This window comes from Bison bison, unplaced genomic scaffold (genome assembly GCF_000754665.1).
Source record: "Bison bison bison isolate TAMUID 2011002044 unplaced genomic scaffold, Bison_UMD1.0 scf7180017864537, whole genome shotgun sequence".
Lineage (NCBI taxonomy): Eukaryota > Metazoa > Chordata > Mammalia > Artiodactyla > Bovidae > Bison > Bison bison.
The window spans coordinates 468,023-482,374 of NW_011495085.1; the positions used below are offsets into that span (position 1 = coordinate 468,023).

At 46.5% G+C, this 14,352-nt stretch overlaps 2 protein-coding genes across 2 annotated transcripts in view; one reads left to right on the forward strand and one right to left on the reverse strand.

The window, feature by feature from the left end:
- The window catches only part of LOC104982689 (zinc finger protein 280B-like), a gene marked incomplete at its 3' end in the record, with an annotated part of 57,631 nt that overhangs the window by 40,080 nt on the left and 3,199 nt on the right, over positions 1-14,352 (reverse strand).
- On the forward strand, positions 2,672-8,811 carry LOC104982676 (testis-specific Y-encoded protein 1-like). Its single transcript, XM_010832115.1, has 8 exons — positions 2,672-2,795; positions 2,868-3,283; positions 5,309-5,386; positions 5,575-5,680; positions 5,775-5,920; positions 6,037-6,106; positions 6,863-6,990; positions 8,668-8,811. The coding sequence occupies exons 1-8, from the start codon at positions 2,672-2,674 to the stop codon at positions 8,809-8,811; spliced, it is 1,212 nt and encodes a 403-aa protein (XP_010830417.1).

Here is a 14,352-nt window from a genome sequence, read left to right on the forward strand (position 1 = left end):
CACTGGACTGTTGGTGGGGACAGCTTTTGAGTGAGAGTAGAGCAGGGTGGGGGTAGGGTGTGGGTAGGGTTGGGTCGGGGTGGGGTGGGTGTGATGGACATGGGTTGGGAGTGGGCTGGGTTGGGGTAAGGTTGTGTGGTGTTGTTGTTGTGAGGGTAGGGGTGTGGGGTGGGTGTGAGGTAGGGGAAGTTGGAAGAGGCCCTTGTGGCTGGGTGTCCTAGGGGGGCCTGGGGACACAGGTAGACAGTTACACACATACAGCTACACAGATAGAAAGAACAGGGGGCCTCACTCAGAATGTTGTGGGCTCTAAGGGGTGGTAGGCAAGCAACAGGGGTACAACATTGGCAAAGAATGACCTAGATAGGTGCATCCTGAGAAAGCGGTTCTACAAGTTAGCTGAGCCCAGAGGCCCTTGTTTTCTGGTCCCCTGAAGGAATGCACAGGCAATGGATCAGGCCAATGTGACTGGTACTGTGAAGCTGTCCAAGGTGATGGGAGAATGTAGAATGCAGGCGCATGTCACTCAGCTCTCCAGGGCAAGCACTTCCAACCCTGACCGATGCTCTGCAGGTCAGCCCCCTTTATGAGCAAATGCCAAGATTCTGTAACCTTTGAGGATAAGTCTCAAAGTTAGAAGTGCAACCTTAAATGATCGATGAGCAAGTGAAAGAAAACAACCAGGACAAAGAAAGTTGGGTGCTTACCAGAATTCATGTGCCTGGAGAATAAGCATGTACTTCTGCATATGTGCAAGTTTCCTCTCAGGTATGTAAGTGTGTAAATGTGCATGTGTGTGCACATGTGAGTGCAGAAGAGCCTTCCAGTATGTTTGTGAGTATTAGCTGTCAGAACTGACCTAGACAGGTGATGGAAGTTGGATAGTGAAAACATGAAAGTCTCAGGGAAAGATACATAGACTGTGGCCAGCAGGAGCACAGAAGCCAGGGTACCAACCCCGTTTCCTCACTGAGCAACCAACTTCTAAGTGAAATCATAGTGGTGCACCCAGGATGCCTGGCAGAAAGGACAGGCAGAAGGAAAATGCCTGGGGAAGACCAGTGAGAGTGCAGAGGAATCGAGACACAGAACAGGCTGCAATCCCAGAACACAGAAGCCATGGTGAATGATCCACAGCCCCTGGGACACCCAGCTACAAGTGTCTTTCCATCCTTCTCTAGTGTCAGGCGTTCTTTCCCTAACCTTGCCATGAGCATGAGCACCCCTTGCCTCTTTTATGAGGTTTCAGAGATGGATCATCACTGCAGCATAAGCACCTGCTACCTGCAGAGTCTTCCAGTTTGAAACATCACTCTTTGTACTCTTTTTAGAATGCATCTATATCGGGTATCAGGACTATAGGATGGATGGCTTACCTTGATCCTCTTGCTGCTCCCAGCAGCACAGGCTTGGGCAACTGGGCAGGCTGGTACGTGTTCTCACATGGAGAACAGAACCACTTTGAAAGGGCCTCAATAGGGTAAATGGGCAGACATGCATTTCTCCCGCACCAATAAGCCATGGAACTTAACAGTGAGTTGTCCTTAGCATCTCAGTGGCAGGAGTTCAAACAAGTTTCAGTAAGTTTCCTCATGCCAGTAGAGCATGCCCCGTTTCTCTCTCTGTGCAAAGTGAGGCCAAACCTTTACAGGTCTTTGCAGTGTTCACGTCTGTCCAGCAAGGGAGGGAGGGTAACCCGTCCCCTTCTGTGGTTCAGCAGTGACTGCCCACTGTTGGCTTTCAAGTTTGAGAAAGCACTCTCCAAATGTGTGGACTAAAAACTCTGATCTCCTATTGGTGCAACTCACTCAGAAGTAGAAGAGCTTGCCTTTACTTCAAGGATAAGCGTCTCTCTTGAGCACTACTGTCCAGAGAGTGGCAAACCACAACACCACCACATAGAGAGATGGAGACACACAGACAGCAGCGCCTGGTACACACACAGAAGGATTGCCCAAAACAGTGATATGCCAGAAACAGAGATAAAGAGACACAGAGTGAGCTTTGTACCCTAAGGGTCTGGTGTCCCTGAACAGTGGAGATCAATTGTAGCAAACGGTAGGGTTTTTCCCTACTCCCATAGCATCCGGACAGCAACAGGCTCTGTCCCATGGAGAAAAGTACCCAGCCACGTGGACCCCCTGGATATCCTTTGGATACTGAGGGAGAGCTCCCAGTTGTTGCCTGTCCCGGAGGACACAGGAGTGTGCTGTTCTGATTGTGGAGCAGGAACCCGTGGTTGGTTGTCTGCCACCCATTTCCAGATCCAGGTCAATGACAGTGCCTGAGGTAGCAACAGAGGCAAAACATGCTACCTCCCTGGAGCAGAATGTGGCCACGTGGGGTCACTGGAGCCCAGGAAGCACGGAAGAGGTCTAGGGGCATGTCCATCAGTGTGCCACCCTCTACCCTCTCAGTCATTGGTCTAGATTTGGGCCAGTAGCCTGTGAGTGGCTTACAGCCTAGGGCCCCTCCTGTTTGGCTTATCTCCCAGGGCCGGTTCACCATGTCCTGGGCTGTCTGCCACCCATTTCTTCAGCTCCAGACCACCCTACACACACCAGCCCCTGCTCCCCAACCATCACCCTCACTCCCCGCCCCCAAAGAGCTAGTGGGCCCCACAGGTTTACTGCAGCCTCTGCCACCATTGCGCACCACTTGCTGTGCTATTATGTCTCGTCCCTTCACATCTGCACCAGCTGGGGATCAGGGCCAGGGCCAAGAGGAGAGAGTGAGGCAGTCAGAGGAAGGAGGGAGCATCCTGGGACCCCAGACCTTTTTAATTGTGAGCCCAGGTGCTCAGTGGGCAGGGGCCCCACAGCCTGTCTTTGTGATGCTGTGCATAGCCTGGACCTTCCAGCCACCAGTTGTTACGCCAGGCAAAGAGGCAACCCTCTTCAGGGTGGAGGCAGTGGAGGACAGCAAGGCCCTGGTAGATGAAGACGTGGTGGGGATCGAGTGGGAGTTTCAACTATTGGCGGAAGACAGCACCAAGGAGGTAGAGGTTGTGACGGATGACGAGCGGCAACAGGGGTTCTCCCAGGAGCTGGAGGAAAAAACGGTGGAGGAGCAGGGCTGGGAGAGGCCCGGAGGCCCGAGTGAGCTTCCAGCGCTAGATGAGCTGCAGGCGCTGGCCGCCCTTCGAGTGGAACTGAGCTCTGAACATGAGAAAAACCACAGGGCCTACATTCGATTCATGCACAAGAGCCATCAAAGGAGGAAGAGTCACTTGGCTTGGAGGAGTGCCATCATCCAGGGCATCCCTGGCTTCTGGGCCAAAGCTGTATCCTTTTTGCTGCTTCTTGGCGTCTGCTGCTCAGGAGGAGGAGGAGAAAGAGCAGGAGGAGTGTTAGGGGCGAGGGCACTGGAGGCCCCTGAAGGAAGTGTGGTCTTGGGCAATTGGCAGGCTCTAAAGGGACACCCCAGTAGAATCTGGGCAGGGCCACACCTGTAAGTGTCGCAGCTATGACTTTGAGTCTCTTCTTCTGGCCTGCATCTGACAAGGAGCAGCACCTGAGGCCTCTAAGTCAGGAATGACCAGAGACAGTTCACCAGATCAGCCTTGGCAGACAGTTATCATTGTAAATTTAGAGGTTCCCGGGAAATAGCTGAGACATGGGAGTCTCTCTCTCTCTCTCTCTCTCTCTCTCTCTCTCTCTCACACACACACACACACACACATACACCCACACACACCAACCCCTTTGCTTTCAGACATGGCTTGTCACAATGACTACAAGTCTGAAAATGTAAGCAGTGATATGCCACTACCAAGCATATACAGGTCTGGAGGAGAACAGTAGCAGTCAGAAACAGCCCCTGCTTAGAGAATGCAGAACACCACAAAGAACCCCAGGAGCCAGCATGGGAGATCCCACCCATGACAAAGTCATGTGGGAGAGGCAAGGCGAGTCAGGACTCGAGGGGCCCTCTGGACCTGCTTGAGCACCTACCCCAAAACCAGAATCTGTCTGTTTTACAACTTTCACCAACTCCTCTGATATTAATGGGGGGCTATCCACGACCACCTTTCTCTGAAGGAAATCAACTTAGAGCTCTAGTTAATAAGTCTCCTGTGTACAACGGGTGTGTTCCAATTCAAATCCCTTGGATAGCTTTCTAACTTGCCTGATAGGTTTTTCCAGACTCTTAATAGCTACACATGTGATTATTCACAGCCTCCCAATCACAAGAGGCATGGGAGGCTTAAGATAGTCCAACAATGCAGAGCTTCTTGGGGAGTTAAAATCATTAGAATAGAACTAGTAGAGGATTTCTTTGTTGAACTAATGCTTGGTGCCAAGTTTCCATACCCCTTACCCACTGTGTCCCTGGGAGTATATTGATTAATATAGTTGGTATATAGAAATATAAGTAGTAGCTTTGATGTTAGCAACCTTAGACCCTTGAGTTAATAAATTCTTTCCTTGTTATCCCTCACTGCACCTGTTGCCCTATAGGAATGCAATTCTATCTAGTCTTTTCAGGGAGTGATGCCAAACTTTAGAAAAATAAACCTTTGGAGAAAATAAGTTTTTCTGGTTGCATAACCTTTATCACAAGAAAAATGTTAGCAGACCTCCTGGCCAGAAGATGATGTAAATCACCTAAAGCCTTTGTATATAATAAGTTTGCAGAAAGAAAGCCTGGTTTCGATAAGGGTCAAGGACTGCTGACCTCGCATGACTCTGCACCCTCTATTATCTTTTATGTACAACTTAGGGTATAAAAGCTCCTTTTGAAAATAAAGCTACAGGCCTTGCTCATCAGGCTTGTTCTCCCTGTGTCATTCTTGTTTCCTTTTCTCTCCTTTTCTCTCTCTGTTCTTCCTTCAGGATGACGAATTGGAGCGTGGGTGTCCTCTGAGTCCACTCACCTGCCCGGGCTTCTAAGACTCAATCGGGAGGACACCTAGCGTCTTCAGGGAAAGGATGCTCTGCGTCTTCACCCCACTGAGAGGGCGCCTGTGGCCTCCGTGGACAGTGCAATATGGTGTCACGGACTTTATTTATTTATTATTATTTATTTCTGTGTAAACCAGATAGATCAAGCCTCTTTCTCTCCCCTCTGCTGTCCTTTCACCGACGCCATTCTCCTGAGGGAATCCCTGGATCCAACCGGGGCTGGACCCCGGTACAGAGCCATGAGTGTGCCTGATGGTATGGAAGGGCCTGAGGACAACAGTGGTAGCCTGGCAAGCAGAAGTTCCCGGCATCCTTGCAGATGCCTGTTCTGGTGTCCTTCTTCCACCCGAGATTACGGCTGATGCTCCTGGCTCTTCTTGGCTCGGCATGTGGCCTGAAAGCAGATTATGAACCACCCTCAAGTTTGCATCATGATCAGCAACCAAGATAAAGACTTTCTCAGCTACATGATTGACTTGAAGGTCAGTGAGGGAGACTGAGGATGGCTGGGTATGGGACTTGGCAGAGAGTAGGAGGATCACGTTATCCATGTTCCTGCACTGTGAGTCTTTGGAGAGGCGTCGTGGAAGCTGTTAATGTCTGCCTGGGAGGCAAGTTGAGGCCCGTATAAGCTTGCACCTTTCCCTCCTCCCTATTCTGGCTGGTGCAGGTGCAGAGATATCCACAGTTCCACTGCAAGCTGATCTTTTCCTTTTGGGAGAACCCCTACTTCTTGAACACGGTGATCATTAAAAAGTATTACCTTGACATCACTGGTAAAACGTGGCTCCCTGGGTGATGAGTGTGGGTGTGCAGGGTTGTGGATAATCCATCTTCAGGATCCACCCCAGTTTCCCTGTCTTTTTGCAGGTCATAGGGCATGTTGTTCCACTCCAGTCCACTGGATCTGGGGCTTTGAACGGGGAGCACTCAGCCACAAGTTGCACACCAGGAGCCTTAAGTTTCTCAACTGGTTGTCAGGCCACAACTGCTCAAAATTGAACAGGATTGCTGAGGTGGGGATACTTTGGGCCTGAGCACAATTGGTGATTGATGTTGGAGTTCTTGGCTGCTCATGGGATGGTTCAGGGCCTGGTCAGTCCCGGGCTGACCTTGCTTGTGTTGCCAGCAGATCATCAATGAAGACGTATGGAATGATCCCCTGAAGTACTACTCCAGGGAGGAAGGTTCCTCCATGAAAGGCAACTGACAGAAACACATATGGTGAGGGGGTCTGGAGGTGGGCTGAGAAGAGATAGTCGTGTAGTAGCCATGACACTGTCCTTTCCCAAACGGGGTTGCTCAGGCTCGTGGAAGCTGTCTGTGGAGCCTGAATTTGAGCCATGCATGTAGCAGGTGGCCTCCTGAGACTTGGGGCTTGAGGACTCATTGTGTCCGTGAGTGCAGCAAGCCTCCCTCACATCAGCTGTTGTTGCAGTGCAAGAATCCTAGATGATAGTACCAGAGGCAGGGTGAATTAAGTTTCTTTGTCAGAATCATCCTTCCGTAGGTCCTGCCATCCCCTGGACTCCTGCTGCTGACTGAGGTGAGATTGCCTGGGCCCTTCACTCCTGCCCCTTACCCTGGGAAGGCCTATCATTGAAAGGGTGTCCTCTCTAGGGTCCCAGTGCACCTGTGTGCTGACTTTGGGATCTTGTGTGAATTTCCACATCCACCACTTGGTATCTCACCACCACCTGACATGCTGCACTGGAAGCGGCTTCAGGGTGCCTTGAGAAAAAACGGAAGAGATCGCAGGGGAGGTGGACAGGGAGACCAAAGGGCAGGACATGGTGCCTACTGACGCCATCTCCAACATTGCTAGACATGAGTGTCTTCACCTCCTGAAATATCTGTGTTCCCCGTTTGTGTTTGTGTCCCCATGCCGAGCATGTGTGTGTATGCATGCATGTGCCTGTGTTGTCTGTGTTTATGTGGATGTGTGTGAATGTTTCCAGCCCAGGGCAGACGCAGAGATGAAGGTGACAGGAGAGGAGGTTTCAAGGAACCAGAAGAGGAGGCAGGAGGCATCCCCAGTCTCAAGGTGGTTGGTTGCCGTATTTTCACAGTGACCCTGTCCTGGATGGTAATGAGGAAAGGACGGCCAGTGATAACTCTGGACCATGGCTCCAGAAATCTTGAATTAGACCAAATACAAAACACATTCACCATTTCCACCATGTTAATGTGTGTTTGGACCGGGAAGAGGGGGTGCATGGTCTGAGGATTCACCCAGGGCAAATCAGGTAGGGTGGGGCTTTGAAACCACTGCCTGTGAAGCCCTCGGTCTGTGGGGACTTGGGCTGGGCTGTGGAAATGGTGGATGTGGTTACAGCATGACCCGGGATGGTGAGGAGGCTAAGGTCCTGCAGAGATGGGCAGCGATTCAAAGGAGAAAGAGGCACAGATTGCCTGCTGCACTGGAGACTTGTTCCACAAACGTGAGAAGGAGACATGAGAAGAACACAAACGTGTTCAAGGAGAAGGGAAGGTCCTTGAACAGTGCAGCACATCAGCCAGCAGGCTCCCTGCCCGAAGGTGGTACACACTGGCACGTGGCAACACAAAACGCAAGATGTGCTAAAGTAAGCTGTATGTGCAAAACCACAGGAATCCTAGGAGAGACAGGGTATGAGCGTGGCATCCCTCCAGGCACTTCCAGCCTCCCTGGCAATGCAGAAAGGTGAGGAAAGCGCAGGAGTGGGTGTACATGTGTGCCTCTCTGCCAGGGTGTGCCTGCGAGGGAGGGAACAGGGAGGAAGCAAGAATGGTGGGCTAATTGGATGTCCCAAGGCACCTCAGGAGAGTGGGAGACACAGAAGCCCCTGGGAGCAGTTTGAGCCTGCTGGTTTTCAGGGACTAGGGTCTAGGCAATTAGCAGTCCTGCCAAAGATACTCCATGGCTTATGCTGAAAGTCCTAATGTGTATTCCTTCTTTCCTCTGGGGTCTTGCCTCTGGCTTTGGGGGCCTGAGGGGCAAAGGTGTGCATCTGCCCCTGAGGGAGGAGGTTTCTGACAGTATCGCTGAAGCAGAATTTCTGATTTTGTCTGCACCAGGTGACACTCAGAAGGACCTTGCCTTCCAGGTGACCGGTTTGGATGCCCCTGGGCCCAACCGGGTCTGGCTTCCTTGGCACATGGGCTGTGTAGGCAAGCAGGGATGCCTGACTGTAGGGAGTCCTACCTGGGTCTAACAAGAGCAACTGAAAGAGAGTCTTGGCATTTAGCAAATCAGTGAGGCCTTGGTGGTTCAAACCCTCTTGGTGCATTTCAAATAGAAAAGCTGCTTTCTGCCCAAGGGAGGCATGAGCTGTGGGCCCAGAACGGGCAGGTTTCCCAGGGCATCATCTGATCAGGGACTCTGTGTATCTGTGTAGTGTTAAACAGAGGGGATGACGTGTAGGGATGCCACTTTACCTGTACAGCCTCAGGACTTGTATCAGAAGAGAGCCTGTATCTGTGTGCACCTTCTTCAGAACACTGGATCAGAACCAGGCCTATCACAGTCACAGTATCTTTGGCCTTTTCCAGCTACATGGAGATAGCACTTGGGGACACAGGTAGACAGTTGCACACATAAAGCTACACAGATAGAAAGAACAGGGGGCCTCACTCAGAATGTTGTGGGCCCTAAGGGGTGGTAGGCAAGCAACGGGGACACAAGATTGACAAGGAATGACCTAGATAGGTGCACACTGAAAAGCAGTTCTCCAACTCAGAAGAGCTCAGAGGTCCTTGTTTTCTGGTCCCCTGGCATGCACAGGCAGTGGATCAGGCCAACGTGACTGGTACCATGAAGCTGTCCAAGGTGATGGGAGAATGCAGAACACAGGTTCATGTCACTCAGCTGTCCAGGGCGAGGCCTTCCAACCCTGCCCGATTCTCTGCAGGTCGGTACCTGTCATGAGCAAATGCCAAGATTTTGTAACTTTTGAGGATAAGCCACAGAGTTAGAAGTGCAACCTGACATGATCGATGAGCAAGTGAAAGAAAACAACCAGGACAAAAAAAGTCGGGTGCTTACCAAAATTCATGTTCCCAGAGCAGAAAGCCTATACTTCTGCATATGTGCAACTTTCCTCTCAGGGATGTTACTGTGTACATGTGTGCCCAGAAGTGCCTACCAGTACACTTGTGAGTATGAGCTGTGGGAACTTACCTAGCCAGGTGATGGAAGTTGGATAGTGAAAACAGGAAGGTCTTAGGGAAAGGTACATGGACTCTGGCCAGCAGAAGCACTGAAGCCAGGGAATCGATCCCTGTTATCTCACTGAGCGAACAAGTTCTAAATGGAAGCACAGTGGTGCACTCAGGATGCCTGGCAGAAAGGAGAGGCAGGAGGGAAGAGCCTGGGGAGTGTGCAGAGGAAAGTCCACTATACCTGCAATTTATGAAAAGTCAAAAATGTACCTAATGAGCTGGAAGGAGAAACTACCTAATTAATGGAATTATTTAGCTGAGGAGATTTCCAGCCAAACAGCCAAAAGTACTGCCTGGTTTCCTCTTGCTGCCTATAGTAAAATATGAAGGGAAATTAAAAACAAAAAAAAAACTTTAAGAAAAAGACTATTAAAAAATGAGACAGAATTTGCTGATTTGGAAATTTTTCAGTCTTTTAAGATGACCGAAGATGCTAAAATTAATGGCTATCAAGCAAAGATCATATCCAGGGCATTAGAATAAGGTGGTCCAAATATAACATTGTACATCATCTATACGTCAGTTCTTAATAATTTTTTTGTTAATTAACTTGCTCTAAAGATTTGTGTGATGGTAAAATTCTCTGTTAAGCCTCAGAAAGGTGGAAGGGGATGTTAATGGCATTATTTAGTCAGGCCAATGCCCTCCAAAGAGTTTAGACGTGTAACTCAGAGATCACTTCAGTCACACAATACGACTTCTACTAAGTTTCAGAGTGTTATCTCTCAGCCATCTCAGCAGAAAACCAAGGCAAAATAGGCCTATGAAGACATGTGTGATTGTGGTTTTAGAGTGGGGTGCTTTCGCAAGAACACCAGTAAGATTATCAGGAGGCACACCAAGTTTTTATGATAATATATTTAAGTTTAGCTTAGATTGAAAGGACCAGCAACAATACAAAATAAGAGAACTCTGGACTTCTACCTTCGACAAGCAGGAAGCAGGCTAGGGAGACTGTTTCACTGTATCAACCTTTCATGCAATGGAATCATGTTAGAGGGCAGAATTAAAAATTCAGAGACCGAAGCTTAGAAGTTCCCAGGCCTTGAATCCTAATCCAAGGACTGCCAACAAGAACCCGTGGGATTTCAGAATTGCTACTATTGACTCCCATCTCCCCTCCTCTTTCTGGAACAGGAGTGTCTATGAAGGTTATCTATGTCTGACCCACCACTGTATGTTGGCTGTTAAAGTGAGCAGATTGACTCATCCCTTTTGTTCACAGATCCTCAGGTCTAGAGGATCTATACTTGTATAATTTGAACTGTTGTATTGGAGAAGACTCGAGAGTCTCTTGGACTGCAAGGAGATCAAACCAGTCAATCCTAAAGTAAATCAGTCCTGCATATTCATTGGAAGGACTGATCCTGAATCTGCAGCTCCAATACTTTGGCTACCTGATGCAAAGAACTGACTCATTGGAAAATACTCTGATGAGGGAAAGCTTGAAGGCAGGAGGACGAGGGGACGTGAGAGGATGAGATGGTTGGATGTCATAAACAACTCAATGGATCTTGAGTTTGAGTAATCCCCCAGAGTTGATGATGGGCAGGGAAGACTGTCCTGCTGCAGCCCATGGGGTCGCAAAGAGTAGGACACAAGTGAGCGACTGAATACTTGAGATATTGCACAACTGGACCCTGATCCATATCTGGACCTGACTTAAATGACAAGGTCCTGAACTTCAAGTTAATGCTATAATGGATAAAATCTTTGAAAGCATTGGCAGGAAAATGCATTTGGGACATACAAGTATGTAAACAATTTGTGGCCATGTGTGTACCACGTGATTTTAAATTATGTCCACAAATCCTTACCATCAAGGGTGGATCTTATACTCCACTTCACATGTGGGCTGGACTTCGTGGCTCATTTCTAATGTTAGAATATTGTAGAAATGAAAATGAAGTGTCTGAGACTAGGTCATAAAAGGCACTGCATCCTCCTTGCTCATCCTCTTGGGTCACTCACTCTAGAAGCCTTCTTATCTTGAGAACACTCAGGTAGCCCAGCAGAGAGGTCCATGTGAAAGAACTTAGGCTTTCTCCTAACAGACAGCAAGGAAACTGGTTTCAACAGCTATGTGAGTAATCCATCTTGGAAGGAAATCCACCAGCCCATGTCAAGGCTTCAGAGGATGGCAATCTCATGAAACCCTGAGCCAGAACATTCAGCTGAATTACTCCTGGACTCCCAACTTTCAGCAGCGGTATGAGATAATATTGTTTTAAGCCATCAGTTTGGGGTAATTTGTTATGCAGCAGTAGTTCACTAATGCACTGCCAACTTTGGGCAATGTCTTTATCCAGGGGTGCCTGTCAATTTAGTTCAATCTAAGCCAGAACCTGCTATGTGAGCTTAGTAAAAATACCCGACCCTTGATCTGACCACCCTCAGTATGAGATCAAATTTCTTATCACTCACCTCAATATCTTATCAGCCTTGCCTAGCCTCAGCAATGATTCTCTCAGTTTAGCCAGAATCCACCCTCACCCATCAGTTCAATTCAGTTCAGTAGCTCAGTCGTGTTCAACTCTTTGCATCCCCATGAATCGCAGCACACCAGGTCTCCCTGTCCATTACCAACTCCCAGAGTTCACTCAGACTCACGTCCATCAAGTCAGTGATGCTATCCAGCCACCTCATCCTCTGCCGCCCCCTTTTCCTCCTGCCCACAATCCCTCCCTGCATCAGTCTTTTCCAATTAGTCAACTCTTCGCACGAAATGGCCAAAGTACTAGAGTTTCAGCTTTAGCATCATTACTTCCAAAGTTATCCCAGGGCTGATCTCCCTCAGAACCCTTACGGTCCTCTTAATAAGTTTCCATCCACTGATACCCACCCTGTTGCTGTTGTTGTTGTTGGTTGCTTTTCAGTCCCCCAGTCTCTCTTTGCAACCCCATGGACCCACCCTGTTCCTTAGCTATAAATCCCAGCTGTGTGCCTGCTGTAGTCAGACTCAAGCTCAATCTCTCTACCCCATTATAAGACCCTGCCATAGTACTCTTACCTTGAATAAAGTTTTTCTTACCACCTTTGCTGCTGCTAAGTCACTTCAGTCGTGTCCGACTCTGTGCGACCCCATAGACGGCAGCCCACCAGGCTCCCCCGCCCTGGGATTCTCCAGGCAAGAACACTGGAGTGGGTTGCCATTTCCTTCTCCAATGGATGAAAGGAAAAGGAAAAGTGAAGTTGGTCAGTCATGTCTGACTCTTAGTGACCCCATGGACTGCAGCCTACCAGGCTCCTTCGTCCATGGGATTTTCCAGGCGAGAGTACTGGAATGGGTTGCCATTGCCTTCTCCACACCTTTAGTAAGCGTTATGAATAATTTTTTTACATTTCCATGTTCTGTTACTAGGAATTACTTTCATAGGAATACTTTTATACCTTTACTTTTTATACTATATCCATTTGGGGGAAACAGATTTTTAGGATTAAAACATTTCACATTTTTACCATACAAACATAAAATATTTAAAAATGTGTATCTTAAAAAAAACATGTAGTAATTTGAAAAGGGTGTCTATATAGACATATCAGTGTATATACACACATACCCTCAGAGTTACAAGGAAAACTTAATTCTCAGTAAACTATAAATTAAAACATTCAGCCTGAAAATAATGAAATCTTTGGAACTGCCAAAATCATGAAGAATAAAATTTTACTTTAGAAAAATGTATACATAAAAGTATTAAGGATTCAGACAAAATTGCTATTTAAATAAATGTAGGTCAAGTCCTAATCCCTTTATATATATTTATATATATAAATATATATATAATTTATATTAATTAATTAATATATATTAATCCCTTTATATAAATAAATAAATAAATAAATACTCAGTATCATGTAATAACCTATAATGGAAAAGAATCTAAAAAATAATAGATATGTATCTGCATAACTCAATCACTCTGATATACATTGGAAATACAACATTGTAAATAAAATATATTTCCATAAAAATTTGCAAAGAAAGCTTTTAAAATACAAGGCTATAAAAAATCCTAAAGAAAGTAGAAGGTATATATGAATTGAAGCCAAATAGAAAACAAAAATAAAACTTGATGAGATAATAAAACAAGAGCTGCTTGTTGGAAAAAGTAAATCAGAAACATTGATACAACTCATGGAGAAAAGATAGCACCTAGTTTTTTACATGTGTAAAACATAAAATTTCTAATTTCAAGTGGGAAAACATCCACACAGATTTCCATATGAAATATAGAGAATTGCAATTTCGTTTTGGAAAGTTTCTGTTGTCATTTTCCCAGGTGAAATATGGGGGAAGAGGAAGTTAATTCCAATACTAGAAATGAGAATGGAATGAGATTCTGAGAGGATAATATTCAACCCTGAGTGGAATTACTTTTATTTCAGGAAAAGTTCAGTCAAGCAAAAACCTGGGGAAAGAAAGGGAGGAAGGAAGGAAAGAAAGAGGAACAGAGACAGGGGAAGAAAGGAAGAAAAAGAAAGGAGGGAGAAAGAAAGAAAAGTAAACGTCTCAACAGATGTTGTAAACTATCCAATAAAACAATTTTCTTTAAATTTTAAAAATAGAAATAGAAATTTATAGCCATATACTCATTGCATTTGATGGTACTAAGAACAAGAAAACCCATTTACACATCATGTTTAGAAGTCTTGGCCAACACAATAAGATTAGTTAAAAAAACTAAAAATATGCCATGTTGTTTGTAAAAAGAAAAACAGCAGAAATAATTTTTAAAAAGTTTTATTTCTATACATACTAATTTTACTTACAAGTCTTTGGCAACATTAATTAAATAATAAATTTTATGTAAGAGAACAAGCAAAATAGAACAGGAAATTCACAAAGAACAATAACAAAATAGTAACTTTGACAGATATTCAACATATTCATAAACAAAACAAAGTGACATTGCTTAAAAAATATAGAGGCAATCCAAAAGTCTACAAATAATAAATGCTGGAGAGGGTGTGGAGAATAGGGAACCCTCTTACACTGTTGGTGGGAATGCAAACTAGTACAGCCACTATGGAGAACAGTGTGGAGATTCCTTAAAAAACTGGAAATAGAACTGCCTTATGATCCAGCAATCCCACTGCTGGGCATACACACTGAGGAAACCAGAAGGGAAAGAGACACGTGTACCGTGTACCCCAATGTTCATCGCAGCACTGTTTATAATAGCCAGGACATGGAAGCAACCTAGATGTCCACCAGCAGATGAATGGATAAGAAAGCTATTGTACA

Bases quoted from the DNA above. Each gene is read 5' to 3' on its own strand.
- LOC104982676 (XM_010832115.1), top strand. From the start codon at position 2,672: ATGTCTCGTCCCTTCACATCTGCACCAGCTGGGGATCAGGGCCAGGGC. The intron at 2,796-2,867 runs GTGCTCAGTGGG...TCCAGCCACCAG, and splicing joins CTTTTTAATTGTGAGCCCAG to TTGTTACGCCAGGCAAAGAG. The intron at 5,681-5,774 runs GTAAAACGTGGC...GTCTTTTTGCAG, and splicing joins GTATTACCTTGACATCACTG to GTCATAGGGCATGTTGTTCC.